This window comes from Oncorhynchus gorbuscha, linkage group LG24, assembly GCF_021184085.1.
Source record: "Oncorhynchus gorbuscha isolate QuinsamMale2020 ecotype Even-year linkage group LG24, OgorEven_v1.0, whole genome shotgun sequence".
NCBI lineage: Eukaryota > Metazoa > Chordata > Actinopteri > Salmoniformes > Salmonidae > Oncorhynchus > Oncorhynchus gorbuscha.
The window spans coordinates 43,598,348-43,618,577 of record NC_060196.1 but is presented as its reverse complement, the minus strand read 5'-3'; the positions used below and the strand labels follow the sequence as shown (position 1 = coordinate 43,618,577).

At 43.0% G+C, this 20,230-nt stretch overlaps 1 protein-coding gene across 1 annotated transcript in view; it reads left to right on the top strand.

The window, feature by feature from the left end:
- Positions 1–20,230, top strand: part of LOC124012246 — a 93,805-nt gene that overhangs the window by 17,213 nt on the left and 56,362 nt on the right. The window contains exons 16-30 of the mRNA XM_046325720.1: positions 1,856–2,055; positions 2,332–2,425; positions 2,540–2,557; positions 2,679–2,744; positions 2,862–3,001; positions 3,170–3,289; positions 3,378–3,435; positions 3,809–3,847; positions 3,939–4,001; positions 5,998–6,146; positions 6,237–6,350; positions 6,507–6,555; positions 6,723–6,803; positions 6,911–7,684; positions 7,869–7,946. Of these exons, the coding sequence (XP_046181676.1) occupies positions 1,856–2,055; positions 2,332–2,425; positions 2,540–2,557; positions 2,679–2,744; positions 2,862–3,001; positions 3,170–3,289; positions 3,378–3,435; positions 3,809–3,847; positions 3,939–4,001; positions 5,998–6,146; positions 6,237–6,350; positions 6,507–6,555; positions 6,723–6,803; positions 6,911–7,684; positions 7,869–7,946 (2,043 nt within the window). The remainder of the gene's footprint in view (positions 1–1,855; positions 2,056–2,331; positions 2,426–2,539; positions 2,558–2,678; positions 2,745–2,861; positions 3,002–3,169; positions 3,290–3,377; positions 3,436–3,808; positions 3,848–3,938; positions 4,002–5,997; positions 6,147–6,236; positions 6,351–6,506; positions 6,556–6,722; positions 6,804–6,910; positions 7,685–7,868; positions 7,947–20,230) is intronic.

Genomic DNA, 20,230 nt, shown 5'->3' with positions numbered 1-20,230 from the left:
CATCGGAAGCTCTGGTTAGTGGTTAGAGCATTGGGCCAGTAACCAGAAGGATGCTGGATCGACTCTGACAAGGTACAAATCTGTCATTCTGAGCGAGGCAGTTAACCCGCTGCTCCCCGAAGACGTGGATGTCGATAAAAAAAAAAATATATATATTTTTTTTTCTTAAGGCCCCCCCCCCCGCACCTCTGAGTCAGAGTGGTTGGGTTAAATGCGGAAGACACATTTCAGTTGAATCCATCCAGTTGGAGATACCTAGTCAATTTTCCCTTTCCCTGAAGAGTAGCGGTCTGATCTCACCTCAGTCAAGCACTGACACTAATTGGCAAAAGTTGGCTAAAATGAGGCGATATCAGCCCGTACAACCCCTCTTTAAATCGTCTGTCGTAGCTGAATCAGAATTAGTTAGGTAACATAGATAAATAAGATGTTTTATTTACTTGTCATTAGAATGTCTTATTTTGGACTATACTGTTGGCAGTTGCATTTTCTCTCCCTTCTCTAGGGAAAAGTCACTTGGGGCCCAGTGAGGGGAGAGGTCAGGCCTGTCTTTTACATGTCTGGTAATAGGCAGAATATCAGAAAGGGAGAAATCCAGCTTGAACATTGTCTTCATAATGAATATATCTGTGAAACCATGTGAAAGGCTCCACTATGTCTGTACTCCAGTCACTCCCTCCTTTTCCCACTGGGGGGAGGAGTATGGCAGTGTCTGGAACCATTGTATGTCCCCTCTAATGTTGAACTTATCTTGACCTAGTATATGACCTAGAGGCTCCGTGAGCTTGCCCAGGAGAAGGCGTGCATTTGAGATGGGAGTATCTAGAATTGACAATTGATATATGCCATTGGATGAGGTAATGTTTTGGTACTATGAAGTACCAAGAACGAGAAGTAGAACCTCGTCTAAGAGACCAAACTGAACAATAATTTATAACTAATGCCATCTGGCTATGGGATACTCCTCTCTCTCAAGTAAAAGGCCCTTTGAAGTTCCTAATATCTGTGGTTTATCATGTGAGTTGGCTATAAAAGATACTAAGTCTTATTTTGAAAGCACTCTCAGAGAATTAATTTATAGACACTGAATTGATCTGAGAGTCACAGGGCTATGGTGAAGCTCATATTATTAAAATATGAAGTTTATGTGGTGTGTGGTTTGTAACTCATCATTTAGTAATACAGGAAATGACCACGACACGTCCCAGACGCAGCACACTCGCACCCTACCTGCATACCTGGTTTATTTAAGGCTGAGGCTTAAAGCACCCCAGGTTTGCTAGAGCAGAGAGGTCATCGGAGTGGTCCTGTACAGGACATATCATGTATAGCAGAATGAGTTTTGAGGTGGTTTCCAGATCTGGAAGGGGGCATGTGGAGGAGATTATGGAGAGTGGAATGTGCTGATGTAGAATAATTAAAGTAAAGTATGACTGTATAGAAAATAAGGTATTGCCCTCCCTTAATCAGTTGACTGTGTTTCAGGTTGGCAGGACTCCTGATCCTCTCTCCCTCTGTTCTTACTTCTGCTCTGTGTTTGGCCAAGTGATTTCAATGTCGCCTCTCCCACTTCGCTAACACTTTATTTGGATAGTCTAGCTAACCCTTATCCTAACCCTATACTTAACTCCTAGCCTAGCCCTAACCTTAGCCCTAACCCTTATTCTTAACCGTAACATTACCAAGCAGTTGCTTATCAACAGATTGTTTGTTGATAGACTTACTATCTAGATGCTCTGCAGATGGCCAATCAGGACTATCCAAATCAAGTGTTATCCCCTTCTTTCTCTGTTTAGAGTTGTGCCAGTCAGGGACTCTGTAACTCTCTGATGTTCTCTGTCTGGATCTTCTTTAGTTCCTTCCTCAGAAGGGTCAAATATTACCAAAGATGTTACCATGACTAACGTTGCTGAAGCTGTTCCTATGGAGACCAAGTCAAGCCCAGAGAAGACTTATGTCACACCTACAGCTGTTGAGACTGTAGCTACAGCAAGTACTGCTCCAGTTGTTACCAAAGCTACTAGCCAGAGAGGGATCTGTCGACTGCACTGTCAGGTGAGGAATACTGTTCCTCACACAAGGTAACACAGCCACAACTTCTAATTTACCTGGGGTTAAGTGTTCTTCAGTACTTAACCCCAGGTTAAGGTCCTGCTCCAGGACTGGTGACATGCCTCCTCTCTGTAATGTTGGCATGGTGGCTGCTCAACATGTTTACTTTACATCTACATCTGGAAATACTTAAACCCTCTCCCACACACTCTGAGGAACAGGAGGCTCAACAATTGTGTGTGTGTGTGTGCATCCCTGCCATCTCTGTATCCACTTCAGGACTGCAACGTGCTATGTGAGTCTGTGTCGCAGTACAAGTTACATGTGCGTCACTGGAAACACAAGGAGATGCTAGGAGTTATCTTTGAACCAGGTACTAGTGATGTTAACAACCAACCATAAAAAATCAACTACTGCATCGTTTCCCCATTATGCTGTACATCTTTTGAGTTACATTGTTTATGAACTCTTTTTTTTTTTTTCTCAGGGGACGAGGACAGTAAAGGTGAGTTTTCTGACTCCAATGAAATGTATATGTTTAATGCGTTCATCTCATTGTCCAGTTCTACTGGCCATCAAGATCACTGACAACATTCTTCCTTCCCTTCTCTCTGCCGTTGGTATAGCCTGCATCCCATCCTTTACCTTGTATGAGTACATCCGGAGCTCAGAAAGAACTGAACCAATTATTGGTAAAGGGGTGTCCTCTTTTCAGAAAAATATCAGACTTTAATATTAAATTTTATTATGCTGTTTTGTCTTATTTGCGCTACCATACATACTGTACTCTGTCGGACTCCATTTCCCAGGTGTCTATCTGTTGGTGATGTGTTTGAGTACTGAGTGTTGGAAAACACCCTTCTACCTGTGTCACACCTGTCAGGAGATAATCCCTGCCAATCTCGTCATGACTCACCTCACCTCCACACTCCACCTTCGACGCACCCTGGTCAGTGTGTATATGTGTTGCTTTTTATATCACCCTTTATGGCTATGGCTGCTTCTAAATGATTTTTCACACATCTAAGTTGTGCTTATGAAGCATTATGAATGCTTTATAAAGTCTGTGTATACATTGTAGTTAGAGCTCCCACTTTCAACTATCTCTCTGTATCAGATGTACCAGAGTCCGCAGTGTCTGCCATTCGGGTGGGGGACAGAGATGGGCCTGGAGGTCCTGAAGACTTTGGCCTGGGAGGAGGAGAGAGTCCGAGGAGAGAGAGACAATGTACTGAAGGTAGGGAAGGATGGGGGGAGAAGGGGAGGTTGCTCTGGAGATGTGAAGGTTTATGGTCTCATTCCATTTCTTGCCCTCTCTCCCCCAGGTGTTTGATATTCCTGACAGTGTTTTCCACAGCATTAAGATGTCCTCCTACTCCTCCGGTAAGACATCTCCCCACTAAAAATAATAATATATTTATTTTATATAGCGCATTTCATTACAAAGGGCATCTCAAAGACACTTTTAAAAACATGTAGGGTTGTGGCAGGTTCAGTCTTAGGCGCTGGTCTTCCACAGCTTATAATGTTGATGCTGATAGTGTTGATGCAGTTGAGAGTTGTAGTGGAGGGTGTGTCGACGGTACAGGGAGGGAGAAGTGTCAGTCGGATAGACAGGACCGACGCTCTTCATTGGGCACCTCGCAGTCTCTTCCTCTGTAGGTAGGCTGCATCATCAACTGCCGAAAGTCTAGCACCCCCTGCATTCATGTCCTCTGTCTGTTCTCTCTTGCGCTCGCTCACTCTCATCCTCAAGCCATGAAGAAACTCAAGAACTTCCATCGTTATCTAAAAGGTTAGTAGACGTTCATCATAAAGTTTCTCTGGTGTCATAAGAGGAGCAATCAGGGCTCTACGAATGTTTGTCTCTGTGTGTTATCCTAAAGTTGACAGGCCGCTGACGTTTTCCGCCCATCTGAAAAACAAAGACCGGAGGATTCCTATGCTGGGTGAGTGCAGACCAAAATGAAAACTGAATCGAAAGGGTTTAAACTAAGTAAAAACATTGTAAAGTGGAGGTGGAAGCAGACACAGAAAGCAGGCATACAGAAATTAGACAAAGTGGACATATGGGAAGTGGACATACAGAAGCACAAATGCTATACAAACAGTAAGTGCTTGTTGTGGAGGTTCTTACCTTACCCTCTGATGGGTATTAAGCACTAGCTTTGTGGAAATATCTGTTTTACCATCTGTGCCTCTGTATCCTTTTTGTGTTACTGATGTATGTAACAATGAGGCCTCTGAATCCTCTTGGACCACTCACATACTGCACAGTACAGTCTGTCCTCTGAATGACTTCAGTGTTAGAACATCCTGCGTCCAAGGGAATATGTGGTTTACACATGCATTTAGTTTCCTTACCTTTTATATGGTGCTCTGTCCCTTAGATATATGAGTATTAATTGCATGGATTCCATAGATTGAGGTGGAGGAGACTCCGTTTGTATGCTACTTCTATACTACTCTTCCTGGCTGGTTGTTAAGAAAATCTTGAATTGGATTCAAGTGTTTGTCGTTTTGTTCTCGGTATCGACAAACAGTATTCAAGACATAACTTCGACATCTCAAACACCCTTTTATACGTTAGAGGGGAGTCTCTTTTGTCCTAAACCTATGGAATCCAAACAACAGTGTTCATAATAAATCCCGTTCCAAAAAGATAGTAAATACATTATGGAAACCAGTTGTCCATTGGAAGAGATGTTTTAATGACAAGTCTTAAACCATATTTATTATTTAATTACTTAATGGCTTAACTTCTTGTGGACGACTGGGACGCTAGTGTCCCATTGACAATTTCCCGTGAAATGGCAGATCGTCAAATTCAAATTACTATAAATAATTAAATGAAATCACAAGTGAGATGCATCAAAATAAAGTTTAACTTGTTGTTAATCCAGCCACCGTGTCAGATTTCAAAAAGACTTTACAGCGAAAGCAAACCATGCGATTATCTGAGGACACTGCCCAGCACACAAATGCATAACAAATCATTTTCAACCAGGGAGTTGTGACACGAAAGTCAGAAATAGCGATATAATATATGCCTTACCTTTTGAAGACCATCTTCTGTTGGCACTCCAAAAGGTCCCAGTTACATTACAAATGGTCCTTTTAGTTCGATAAAATCCTTCTTTATATCCATAAAAACTTAGTTTAGCTGGCACACTTCAGTCAATAATCCACTCGGTTTCCCTCCAAAATGCATACAGAATTAATCCCAAACGTTAACAATAAACTTATCCAAACAAGTCAATCAACGTTTATAAATCAAACAATAGGTACCCTAATACGCAAATAAACGATACAATTTGAGACTGAGAATCGTTACTGTCTTTACCGGAGAAAAATACCAAAGAAGGCACTCATTCACGCGCTTGGAAACACTACAGCCAAAATGCCACCTAGAAAAACTACAATTTCTGGCTAAATTTTCCAAAAACCAGCCTGAAACTCTAAAGACTGCAGTTCCTTGGGTTTCCACTAGATGTCAACAATCTGGCATGATTTCACCCTATTATAAAAGTGCCAGCCATTGAAATCAGTGGTAGGATGATTTTTTGGGGGAGGGGGTGGTTTGTCTTCGGGTTTCGCCTGCCATTTCAGTTATGTTATACTCACAGACATTATTTTAGAAGTTTTCGAAATTAGAATGTTTTCTATCCAAATCTACCAATTATATGCATATCCTAGCTTCTGGGCCTGAGTAGCAGGCAGTTTCATTTGGGCACGCTTCATCCGGACGTCAAAATACTTCCCCCTATCCAAAAGAAGTTAACAAGACCATGACATACCCTCTATTTAAGCATAAAACAAAGGGGAAGCATGTTTTACCCGTGTTCGAGATACACTGTTAGACCTAGAAAAGTAGTTCCCATCAGAATTACCCCTCACCTCTGTGTTCAGGTCAATAACTCTATTTTTCTTTCTTTTTTCTCTCAGGTCTGCAGTTCCTGGTTCAGTACAGTGTTACTAGGGCCGGGGCCTCGTCTCCAGGCTGGGGCTTCCTGTGTTTGTTGTGTGAGAGGAAGTTGTCAGACGGACTCAGCATCGCTCACATACACAGCTATGAACATGTCACCACGTTCCTGGTAAATATACACACAAAGATTGACCAATTTGTTGCTCCAACACAACAACAAAAAAGCCTATTGCCCTCTTATACATGTCTGTGTGTGTAGGAGCGTGCCCATCCAGGCTCTGTGAAAGAGGTAGAGGAGTCTGATAAGAGGAGCGAAATACTGCTGGACCTGGCACAACAGGCTGAGAAAATACATGCCATGGGGTGTCTACAGGTATCACACACACACACACACACACACACACACACACTCCACCAGACATGTCTAGGTAAAACACTCCAAACCAACACAAAAAACCCACAGTTATACCCTGTAGTGATGCATTGTCCTCATCCCTCGCTCTCTCCTTCTCCCTCTATCCCTTATAAGTTCATGATGTTGCAACGCTACATCGGGGAGTCCGTCATCTATGAGAAAGGTGTGTGTGTGTGTGTGTGTGTGTGTGTGTGTGTGTGTGTGTGTGTGTGTGTGTGTGTGTGTGTGTGTGTGTGTGTGTGTGTGTGTGTGTGTGTGTGTGTGTGTGTGTGTGTGTACATTTGTTTGGTCACCTTTGTTTGTGTGAGTGATTAACTCTGTATTCTGTAGCCTTAGTGATCTTGAAGGCGATCAAGAAGAGAGAGAACATGGGAGACCTGATGCCCATGCTACCACTTGGCAAGAAACTGGGTGAGTTAGAGGGGAAGGAGAGCTGGGAGGGAGAGGGTAACACATCAACTAGACATTTAACATTGGGGTTTAGTGATGAAGGTGGTGATGATGTTGCTGTTTCTTAGTTCCCTCCAGTTCGATCAGAGACCAGAGCCAGACTACCCCAGAACCTGCCCCTACATCTGTAGGAGAGGAGAAACCGACCAGGAAAGAGACTGACAAAGACAATGAGACCGAGATGGACAGAGAGGCCACCCCAGAAACCATTCAAATGACCCAGGAGACTGGGGTGGAAGTGGATAAACGCATTGGCAAAGAAACCTGCAGTGACACCAGTAAAGACGCTGGCAGAGAGACCAGTAAAGACGCTGGCAGAGAGACCAGTAAAGACGCTGGCAGAGAGACCAGTAAAGACGCTGGCAGAGAGACCAGTAAAGACGCTGGCAGAGAGACCAGTAAAGACGCTGGCAGAGAGACCAGTAAAGACGCTGGCAGAGAGACCAGTAAAGACGCTGGCAGAGAGACCAGTAAAGACGCTGGCAGAGAGACCAGTAAAGACGCTGGCAGAGAGACCAGTACAGAGACTGTCAAAAAGTTAGGTAGTAAGACTAGAAACATGACAGTCCATGAGACCAGCAAAGACACTGGGAAAATGACCAGTACAGAGACTGTCAAAAAGTTAGGTAGTAAGACTAGAAACATGACAGTCCATGAGACCAGCAAAGACACTGGGAAAATGACCAGTACAGAGACTCTTAAGGAGACTGAGAGAGAGACCTGTAGAGCTGTTAGTATAGTGGCCAGTAGAGCCAGGAATAGAGAAACCAAAAAAAAGCCAGAGACTTGTAAAACACCTGAAAAGAAGACCAATACTCAGACTGTGAAAGAAAAAACTAAAGGTGTGTTCATGTTTTGAGTTTGTGGTACATGCGAGTGTGTGTGTGTGTGTGTGTGTGTGTGTGGCGTAGTCGGTTGTTTTGAGTGTTTATTTGGATCCTAATTAGCTGTGTGTGTTTGTGCATACTCGCAATGAGTGCGAGGTAAGTGGCATAGTCAGCATTGTTGACTCTCTTTATCTTCTAGTGACTCCTCCCCCCATCTCCCCTCCAACCACTAATCTGTGGGATTTCCTGAAGAGGCAGAACCGAGGGGCTGTGATTGGTCAGTATCTCTGCAGTGTGTGTTAATGTATTCGGACACATTATTGTTTAGCTGAACAGATGTATTATTTCACCTAGCAGCGCTGATTGAGATGAGCAAAATCCAAGTCAGTCCTATCCAATGAAGAGATAATGAGCAATGACACACTATCAGACTGAGTGTTGTGGTGAACTAGCCAGAGAGCAAATTATCTGGTGGAGGTCCTAGCCTCTCACCCACACCAATCAGTTAGCAGATCAACCTGGGTTTGGAGCTCATTGTCACTGATGGAGCTATCTGAGATTTTTTTTTAAAATAAAAAAATAGGTTTGAGAATGAGGTCAATGGAGACTTGTGTGAAAATGTGTGGTGACCTCAAGTTTGAATACCACACTTAGTGTAGGCGCGAAGACACTGCCTGTTTACTATTGTGAATGGGATGGAGTTTGCTGATATGTGAAGGTCCGATGATCTTAGTCGTGTGAATTTTACATCTAACTAAGATGTTTGGTGTAGTATCTATCAAGTGAAAAGTGTTCATGAACAAACACTTTAATTGAAGAATCCTTACGGCTAACCGACTACGTCACAACATGTGGTAATATATGCACAAACTGTTCCGACCTGGTTCGGATGGGAAGCATTTAAGCCTTTAGTCTGACGTGGCAAGTCTTCCCAAAATCCTGTCTCGTTCACTCGACTAATGGAAGTCTGGCAAAGTTGATGTTTGTATTTATAGTTTGAACGTTCACAGAGGTGGTGGCATTCAGCACTCATGTTTTAATGGCTCTGAGTATAAATTATATTTCCTTGATTGTTCCTTGTACGATTTGGGCAAATCTAATATATTATTCTTTTTAACCAAATATTGTGATTTGCAATTTTACTTGTGATATAGGTCAAAACACTTCGGTGAACTGTTGGAATCATGGGAATATAATTATTATTCAAATTCTTTGGTTGAAATGCAGTAAGCACTTTGAATACTGTGTTTGGCATGAAAACACATTTTTTTTAAGTCGGGGAGGAGTTATTGTGACAGGGGAGGAGCCAAACGGTTAGTTAGTGTTTCCCAGGGGACCCTAATTAGACTCCAATTGATGTTACATTGTTCTCAACTGTCTCTGATCCATGTAACATATTCATGTTTAGCCTATTTCTCTCTGATGAATAACATGCATACTGTTGCACAACATTACATTTACATTTAAGTCATTTAGCAGATGCTCTTATCCAGAGCGACTTACAAAAAACATGCTGATCTAGGCCTACAGCACCAGTGGAATCAGACCGTATTAGCTAGCTTAGCTATGTTTCCTCTGGCTCGGGGTATTTGGCTAACTAGCAATTACCATTTGCGACTACTCTTGTGCCACAACTTGCAAATAAAATGCTGACTAACTAGATATTTGCAGAGGGTAAGATGCACAAACTAGCCTAATAGTGTAATTAGAGTGTATGTGGATTTATATTAATTCATTTAATAACCTCTTAGAGGTTAGGGTCATTTTTTTCCCAACTTTTTGATAAAAAGCGTGCAAATATTCAACGTCCTGCTACTCGTGCCAGGAATATAGTATATGCATATGATTAGTATGTGTGTATAGAAAACACTCTGAAGTTTATAAAACTGGTTAAATCATGTTTGACTATAACAGAACGTGTGTAGCAGGCAAAACCCCAAGGAAAAAAAATCCCTCCGCCAGTTCCCTGTATTGTCTATGGCAAGGGAAATTAGATAGCGCCCAGTTTACAGTTCCTACAGCTTCCACACGATGTCGCCAGTCTTGGGAATTGGGTTGAAGTTTATCTTTGGTGAAATGAAGAATAGGCACTTCCTGTTAGAGGGTACACGGTGGAAAGTTTTGAAAGAGAGAAAATTGTCCATGATTTCTTGACTTGCTGCTATTGAATACAGATCGCCCGTCATCAATTTGATCGATTATTAATGTTTACAAATACCTAAAGTTGGATTACAAAAGTAGTTTGAAGTATTTTGTCAAAGTTTATAGGCAACATTTTTTATTTTAAAAAATGACTTGTTTTGGAAAGCTGTTTTCTGGATCAGACGGGCTATATAAATGGACATTTTGGGTATACATGGACGGATTTAATCGAAAAAAAGAACCAATTGTGATGTTTATGGGACATATTGGAGTGCCAACAAAGAAGCTCATCAAAGGTAATGCATGTTTTATATTTTATTTCTGCGTTTTGTGTAGCGCCGGCTACGCTAATTCTTTTGTTTACGTCTCCTTCAGGTATTTTGGGGGGGGGGGTGCATGCTATCAGATAATAGCTTCTCATGCTTTCGCCGAAAAACATTTAAAAAATCTGACATGTTGGCTCGATTCACAACGAGTGTAGCTTTAATTGAGTACCCTGCATGTGTGATTTAATGAAAGTTTGAGTTTTATCGAGTACTATATGAATTTGGCGCTACGCATTTCCTAAGGCTAGTGGCTAGAGTGAGACGCTAGCATCTCAGTGGCCTTAAGAGGTTTTAAGAAGCAAAGTGGAAAGCAGCATTGATACCAACATCTGTTGCATTGACAATGCAATGACCATGCAGAGCGAACTTGGAACTGCAAGTTTGCGCTCCTTGAGTGACGGGGCGGTGCTTGTTTGTGGGAAGCAGTGTGCCGAGGGGGACAACTCAAGGAGCAAATGAAGTCAACTATATAAAGTGGAGTTTCAAAATATTGCAGATTTGCAGACTTTTGTGATTTGGATATTGCAGATGTCAGTATCGCAATTTTGACTAGAATATGATTAATCGTGCAGCCCTATTATGAAGCATTATTTTTGTATCTTATGCAAGTCACATAAAAAAAATAATAATAATAATAAAATAAAAAACAGTTGATTGGTTTGATAGTGGCAACACATCACTTGTGAAGGGCAGGCAGACTCAAAGAATACTCAGACCTTTAGGATGACAATTTTATCAGCAGCTCTTTTTTTTTATTGAACCTTTTATTTAACCAGGTAGGCTAGTTGAGAACAAGTTCTCATTTGCAACTGCGACCTGGCCAAGATAAAGTATAGCAGTGTGAACAGACAACAACAGAGTTACACATGGAGTAAACAATAAACAAGTCAATAACACTAGGGAAAAAAAGTCTATATACATTGTGTGCAAAAAGCATGAGGAGGTAGGCAATAAATAGGCCATAGGAGCGAATAATTACAATTTGGCAGATTAACACTGGAGTGATAAATGATCAGATGATCATGTGCAGGTAGAGATACTGGTGTGCAAAAGAGCAGAAAAGTAAATGAATAGAAACCGTATGGGGATGAGGTAGATAAATTGGGTGGGCTATTTACCGATAGACTATGTACAGCTGCAGCGATCGGTTAGCTGCTCAGATAGCAGATGTTTAAAGTTGGTGAGGGAAATAAGTCTAACTTTAGCGATTTTTGCAATTCGTTCCAGTCACAGGCAGCAGAGAACTGGAAGGAAAGGCGGCCGAATGAGGTGTTGGCTTTGGGTGTTATCGTGACCAGTGAACTGAGATAAGGCGGAGTTTTACCTAGCATGGATTTATAGATGACCTGGAGCCAGTGGGTCTGGCGACGAATATGTAGCGAGGGCCAGCCGACTAGAGCATACAGGTCGCAGTGGTGGGTGGTATAAGGTGTTTTAGTAACACAACGAATGGCACTATGATAAACTGCATATAGTTTGCTGAGTAGAGTATTGGAAGCTATTTTCTAGATTACATCGCTGAAGTTGAGGATCGGTAGGATAGTCAGTTTTACTAGGGTAAGTTTGGCGGCGTGAGTGAAGGAGGCTTTGTTGCGAAATAGAAAGCGGATTGGATTATGGATTGGAGATGTTTAATATGAGTCTGGAAGGAGAGTTTACAGTCTAGCCAGACACCTAGGTATTTATAGATGTCCACATATTCTAAGTCGGAACCGTCCAGGGTGGTGATGCTAGTCGGGCGGGCGGGTGTGTGCAGCGAACGGTTGAAAAGCATGCATTTGGTTTTACTAGCGTTTAAGAGCAGTTGGAGGCCACGGAAGGAATGTTGTATGGCATTGAAGCTCGTCTGGAGGTTAGATGGCACACTGTCAAAGGAAGGGCCAGAAGTATACAGAATGGTGTTGTCTGCGTAGAGGTGGATCAGGTAATCGCCCGCAGCAAGAGAAACATCATTGATATATACAGAGAAAATAGTCGGCCCGAGAATTGAACCCTGTGGTACCCCCATAGAAACTGCCAGAGGACCGGACAACATGCCCTCCGATTTGACACACTGAACTCTATCTGAAAAGTAGTTGGTGAACCAGGCAAGGCAGTCATTAGAAAAACCGAGGCTACTGAGTCTGCCGATAAGAATATGGTGCTTGACAGAGTCGAAAGCCTTGGCCAGGTCGATGAAGACTGCTGCACAGTACGGTCTTTTATCAATTGCGGTTATGATATTGTTTAGTACCTTGAGCGTTGCTGAGGTGCACCCGTGACCAGCTCTGAAACCGGATTGCACAGAGGAGAAGGTGCGGTGGTATTTGAGATGGTCAGTGATTTGTTTATTAACTTGGCTTTCGAAGACCTTTAGATAGGCAGGGCAGGATGGATATAGGTCTGTAACAGTTTGGGTCCAGGGCGTCTCCCCCTTTGAAGAGGGGGATGACCGCGGCAGCTTTCCAATCCTTAGGGATCTCAGACGGTACGAAAAAGAGGTTGAACAGGCTGGTAATAGGGGTTGCGACAATGGCGGCGGATAGAGGGTCCAGATTGTCAAGCCCAGCTGATTTGTATGAGTCCAGGTTTTGCAGCTCTTTCAGAACATCTGCTATCTGGATTTGGGTAAAAGAGAAGCTGGGGAGGCTTGGGCGAGTAGCTGCGGGCGGGGCGGAGCTGTTCACCAAGGTTGGAGTAGCCAGGAGGAAGGCATGGCCAGTCGTTGAGAAATGCTTGAAGTTTTCGATTATCATGGATTTATCGGTGGTGACAGTGTTACCTAGCCTCAATGCAGTGGGCAGCTGAGAGGAGGTGCTCTTGTTCTCCATGGACTTTACAGTGTCCCAGAACTTTTGGGAGTTAGAGCTACAGGATGCAAATTTCTGCTTGAAAAGGCTAGCCTTTTGCTTTCCTGACTGACTGCGTGTATTGGTTCCTGACTTCCCTGAACAGTTGCATATCGCGGGGACTATTCGATGCTATTGCAGTCCGCCACAGGATGTTTATGTGCTGGTCGAGGGCAGTCAGGTCTGGAGTGAACCAAGGGCTATATCGGTTCTTAGTTCGGCATTTTTTTGAACGGGGCATGCTTATCTAAGATGGTGAGGAAGTTACTTTTAAAGAATGACCAGTCATCCTCAACTGACGGGATGAGGTCAATATCCTTCCAGGATACCCGGGCCAGGTCAATTAGAAAGGCCTGCTCGCAGAAGTATTCTAGGGAGCGTTTGACAGTGATGAGGGGTACAGGCAAAGAGGCAGTGATCGCTGAGATCCTGATTGAAGACAGAGGAGGTATATTTGGAGGGCAAGTTGGTCAGGATAATGTCTATGAGGGTGCCCATGTTTACGGATTTAGGGTTGTACCTGGTGGGTTCCTTGATGATTTGTGTGAGATTGAGGGCATCTAGCTTAGATTGTAGGACTGCCAGGGTGTTAATAAGCATATCCCAGTTTAGGTCACCTAACAGAACAAACTCTGAAGCTAGATGGGGGGCGATCAATTCACAAATGGTGTTCATGGCACAGCTGGGAGCTGAGGGGGGTCGGTAGCATACGGCAACAGTGAGAGACTTATTTCTGGAGAGATTCATTTTTAAAATGAGAAGTTCGAACTGTTTGGGTATGGACCTGGAAAGTATGACATGACTTTCAGGGCAACTCCTCCCCCTTTGGCAGTTCTATCTTGACGGAAAATGTTATAGTTTGGTATGGAAATCTCAGAATTTTTGGTGGCCTTCCTAAGCCAGGATTCAGACACTGCAAGGACATCAGAGTTTGCAGAGTGTGCTAAAGCAGTGAGTAAAACAAACTTAGGGAGGAGGCTTCTGATGTTGACATGCATGAAACCAAGGCTTTTTCGATCACAGAAGTCAACAAATGAGGGTGTCTGAGGACATGCAGGGCCTGGGTTTACCTCCACATCACCTGAGGAACAGAGGAGGAGTAGGATGAGGGTGCTGCTAAAGGTTTTCAAAACTGGTCGCATAGAGCATTGGGGACAAAGAATAAAAAGAGCAGATTTCTGGGCGGGGTAGAAAAGATTCAAGGCATAATGTGCAGACGGGTACGGTGGGGTGCGGGTACAGCGGGGGTAAGCCCAGGCACCGGGTGATGATAAGAGAGGTTGTATCTCTGGACATGCTGGTTATAATGGGTGAGGTCACCGCATGTGTGGGAGGTGGGACAAAGGAGGTATCAGAGGTATGAAGAGTGGAACTAGAGGCTCCATTGTAAACTAAAACAATGATAACTAACCTGAACAACCGTATACAAGGCATATTGACATTTGAGAGAGGCCTACAGCGAGGCATAAAGTAATCGCAGGTGTTGATTGGGAGAGCTAGCTAAAACAACAGGTGAGACAACAACAGCTAATCAGCAAACACAACAACAGCAGGTAAAATGTTGATGACTGGGCAGAGAGGGTCGGGTTAACTACACACAGAGCCTGAGTTCGCAGCCAGGGCCGATGTTTTTTAAAATTATTATTATTATTATTTTTTAAATAAACAGAATGGAGTATCGTGATTAATGGACAGTCCAGCAGGCATCAGCTATGTAGCCAATTGATCATAGTGTCCAGGGGGCAGCAGTAGATTGAACAGGGAAGCCGCCTCTATGCTAGCATGCGGGCAACACAGCGTTTAAAGTTAGTAGCCTGAGGCTAGTAGGAGTATCCGCTCCAACGGAGGCCGGTTGAAGGCACAGCGGATGGAGTATTCGTCGTCGTGGTGGTGCGACGGGGCGCTGTGTCGACAGAGGATCCAAGCCAGATGGCGAAACAGGTATTGTAGAATTGGTTTGCTAGCCGGGAGGTGCGTCTGGCTCACGGCTAACTGGTGCTAGCTTCGTGGCAGGGGCGTTAGCCACTCGGTAGCAGCGGTGATCCGGTGCCAAGTTCCAGAGCTTACAGCAAGGATCCGGTGGAGTATTGGGCTCTAGCCGTGTATGATTGGGGTCCGGGTGAACAGCTGAGTAGGCCAGGAGGTGGGCCTCAGGGATAGCTTCGGTACTAGGTGAGGTATTAGGTGAATAATGGGTAGGTAGAGAAATAAAATAACAGTAAAAACACAGGCTATAAACAGTAGCGAGGCTACATACAGACACCAGTTAGTCAGGCTGATTGAGGTAGTATGTACATGAATGTATAGTTAAAGTGACTGCATATATGATAAACAGAGAGTAGCAGCAGTGTAAAAAGGTGGGTTGGGTGGGGACACAATGCGAATAGTCCGGGTAGCCATTTGATTACCTGTTCAGGAGTCTCATGGCTTGGGGGTAAAAACTGTTGAGAAGCCTTTTTGTCCTAGACTTGGCACTCCAGTACTGCTTGCCATGCGGTAGTAGAGAGAAGTCTGACTGGGGTGGCTGGGGTCTTTGACAAGTTTTTGGGCCTTCCTCTGACACCGCCTGGTGTAGAGGTCCTGGATGGCAGGCAGCTTAGCCCCAGTGATGTACTGGGCCGTACGCACTACCCTAGAGGTGGGCAAACTTTTTGACTCGCCGGCCACAATGGGTTCTAAAATTTGACAGAGGGGCCGGGCCAGGAGCATTTGGAGGGAGTGTTTGGGCCGGATATACTAAAGCATTAAATGTAGTGTGTGCAAACCTCATAGCACAGTAAGAACACTAAATAATAATAATAATAATATATGCCATTTAGCAGACGCTTTTATCCAAAGCGACTTACAGTCATACTACAACCCAATTTATTAACTGTCTTTCAAATGTGAAAAATAGCCCTTATCAGTTAATAAATTTGTCTCAAGGAATATGCAAGATATGGCATTTACATACTATTTCGCAGATACTGGGAGGAGGAAATGTAAATAGATTAAAATAACATACGCACTGTTATTTATCAAGATTGCGTCTGTTTTTAATAAGTTTCAATCGAAGGTGCAAAGTTAAAGAAATCAACATTTATTGAAAAATGGAATCACTTTCAACATTCAAAACATATTATTACACAACGAAATACTCAAGCTCAATAATATCTACTTGTGTTAAACTCCGCAAGATCATGGATGGATTGTCCTGACCGCGCGCTCTACAAACTCGCCACAGACGCCCTCACCTTCGCGCAAACAGTACACGTGTATCATTGCCAAGCACACAGACATAGGCTGTATTAAATGTCCTACCTGCAGCTGAAAATTTAAATTAAGAGCGATGTGCGGCGTGTTAATTAAGCTACTGTACCGCTGCTGTGCGTAAATGCGCATTGCTCTTAATTAAAAGACGCACTTCCAAACTTTCCATATGCATTTTTTCATAACACAGCAGAAAAACTCACCATTTCAGTGGGAACAGTGTTGTTGGTCTCCCTTTTTTGCCAGTGCATCAAAGTCTGGAGTTAGTTTTGTTGTGGCAATTCTCAGGACAGATCTGAGGTGTTGGTCAGTTAACCTCTGAGCAGTAGCCGCCCGTTCTTGTGTTGACTGCTTGCTAGCATAGTTTGCATGCTTCGTGGCAAAGTGACGGCTGATATTGTACTCTTTGAAAACCGCAACAGCTTCTTGGCATATCAGACATACAGCCGTTGATCGGACTTCAGTGAAGAAGTATTTTGTTGTCCACTCCTTATTAAACACTCGGCATTCGCTGTCCACTTTCCTTCTCTTTGGTCCGCTCATTTTCACAGAAGGGCTTAATGGTGACGTGAAACGAAGTGAAAATTAAAGTGAAATAAAGAGAAATACGCGCCACTCCAACAACGGTCAATGTGTTTTGAGTGCGCCATCTATTGGCGAAACGTGGGCATTGCAGGGAAAGGGGGAAAAAGGAGGTTTTTACTATAATTTGGACAAGTTCAGCGGGCCGGATTAAAAAGCCTAACGGGCCGTAGTTTGCCCATGTCTGCACTACCCTCTAGTGCCTTGCGGTCAGAGGCCGAGCAATTGCCGTACCAGGCAGTGATGCAACCAGACAGGATGCTCTTGATGTTGCAGCTGTAGAACCTTTTTGAGGATCTCAGGACCCATGCCAAATCTTTTTAGTTTCCTGATGGGGAATAGGCTTTGTCGTGCCCTCTTCACGACTGTCTTGGTGTGTTTGGACCATTCTAGTTTGTTGTTGATGTGGACAACAAGGAACTTGAAGCTCTCAACCTGCTCCACTACAGCCCCGTCGATGAGATTGGGGGCGTACTCGGTCTTCCTTTTCCTGTAGTCCACAATCATCTCCTTAGTCTTGGTTACGTTGAGGGATAGGCTGTTATTCTGGCACCACCCGGCCATGTCTCTGACCCCTTCCCTATAGGCTGTGTCATTGTTGTCAGTGATCAGGCCTGCCACTGTTGTCGTCTGCAAACTTAATGATGGTGTTGGAGTCGTGCATGCGTGTTTGTGTAAGCCTGTTTTGTGTAAGCCTGTGCAAAATATAACCAAGGGTCAAAGGAAAGCCAAAATTCCCTCTTCAGTTTGGCTATCCTGACAGTTTTGATACATTTTTCAACTATCTAGTTGAACTTACCTTTGTTTTAGTCTTCCCTTTTCTTAACCTCAGCTGCGACCCTTCTCATGTTAATAGGCTCAACCATTCACTAGTTTCCATCTAGACTTTAACAAATGCCACCTTGTAGACTATTTTCTCTGAGGCGTTACTTCCCCAGGCACTCAAATACTGTTAGGAGCCTGGGTTTCCGAGGCTACAGCAGACTAGAGGAATATCCTGCTGAAATGGGTAGAAGAAGCAGTGGTAATGTTGACGTCAGTGAAGGATCTACTCGCATGAAGTCCTCTTCCGACCTGAGCAGATGAAGAGATCCTGACGAGAGAAGAGCGAAACATAAGAAAACAGATGGGAAGGATGATGTCAACATGCAGAGTTACAGACCTTAACCAGGGATCACCTTAGTTTGACTCTGCCTGATGCAACCTGTGTGTTGTCTCTTTTAGATACTTTATTGGCATAGTGTTATTGGGATCATATCTGTAATCTAACAAGGCAATCAAATACAGAACGTTGTCAAGTCAAAAGCATTGTAGTGTGTGAATGTGATGTATGCAATTGATATTGTGTGGATGAATGTTTTTATATTAACCTGTATGAAAACTGCACAAATTTTCTGAGTGTATAGAGATACTCCTAGTCCAGGGCAGAAATAATCTTGACATGGCATGGGGGGTTTTGTGATCACTTTTTGGGGGATCTTGAAAAAATATAATGTGGTGGATTACAGGTACAATATAGAAAATCATATAATTTCCGATTTAGTTTATATTCACCTGTGAGCTTCCACTCAAAAGTAACAAACATAACAAACAGAAAAGGTACATGAATACAAAGTATTGATCATTGTGATCATATTACAGAGTAAAAAAATATATATAAAATGTAGTATGTAAAGGAAAATAAATGAAAGTGAGTGTACCTCCACCCACAACCTCCCATCCCATTCCCCCAACCCCATCCATTTAGGCTTGGCTCGTGGTCAGCGTTCCAATTCATCCCAAATGTGTTCGATGGGGTTGTGGTCAGCGCTCTGTGCAGGCCAGTCAAGTTCTTCCACACCGTTCTCGACAAACCATTTATGTATGAACCTCGACTTGTGCACGTGGGCATTGTCATGCTGAAACAGGAAAGGGCCTTCCTCAAACTGTTGCCACAAAGTTGGAAGCACAGAATCGTCTAGAATGTCATTGTATGCTGTAGCGTTTAGATTTCCCTTCACTGGCACTAAGGGGCCTACCCGACCCATTATTCCTCCTCCACCAAACTTTACAGTTGTCACTATGCTTTAGGGCAGGTAGCATTCTCCTGGCATCCATTGGAAAACCTCCCTGGTCTTTGTGATTGTGTTCGAAATTCACTGCTCAACTGCGGGACCTTGCAGATAGATAATTGCGTGGGGTACAGAGATCATGTTTGTGTACAAAATCATGTTAAACACTATTGCACACAGTGAGTCCGTGTAACTTGATTAACAACTGTGACTTGTTTATTTAGGCTTAACAAAGAGGTTGAATAATTCTTGACTCAGTACATTTCAGCTTTTCAGTTTTTTATTAATTACAATTTTTTCCCAAAACATAATTCCACTTGGACATTATGGGGTATTATTGTGTGTAGGCCAGTGACAAAAACATCTCAATTTAACACATTTTAATTTCAGGCTGTGACACTACAATGTGGACAAAGTCAAGGAGTGTGAATACTTTCTGAATGCACTGTATATGATTTGTATGCATGTGTTGGGCTTTATAGGTTGTTTATTGGTATGAGTTGGGCTTTCGCTGAGATTATTTCTTTACAAAGTCAAGTGTATTTGTCCAGGCCTCCATTGCTCCTTCGCTAGTACCATTCATTATCGCTGTCGATTTGATTCTAACTTTATCACTTTGAATAGTAACTGTATCCGCAGGTGAATTGGAAGAGAGTGAAGTAATTGCCATCTAAGAGCTAACATTTTTGATAGTCTCTGATTAAATTAGGTGTAATTGTTTCTAATTAATTGAGATATTCAAGGCGCTATCATTGTTAACCTCTCTAGGGTACGTGGGATACTAACGTCCCACCTGACCTACATCCAGTGAAAGTGCAGGGTGCCAAATTCGAAAAGAAATCTCATAATTAAAATTCCTCAAACATGCATGTATTATACACCATTTTAAAGATACGCTTGTTGTTAATCCCACCCCAGTGTCCGATTCCAAAAAGGCTTTACGACAAAAGCATACCATGCGATTATGTTAGGTCAGTACCTAGTCACAAATAAACACAGCCATTTTTCCAGTCACAAAAAGTCACAAAAAGCAGAAATAGAGAGAGAATTAATCATTAACCTTTGATCTTCATCAGATGGCACTCATAGGACTTCATGTTACACAATACATGTATGTTTTGTTCGATAAAGTTCATATTTATATCCAAAAATCTCTGTTTACATTGGCGCGTTATGTTTTTCCTCCAAAACATCTGGTGAAAGTGCAGAGAGCTACGTCAATTTACAGAAATACTCATCAAAAATGTTGATGAAAATACAACTGTTATGCATGGAATTAAAGATATACTTCTCCTTAATGCAACTGCTGTGTCAGATTTCAAAAAGGCTTTACGGAAAAAACACACCATGGAATAATCGGAGTACAGCACTCTGACACCAAAA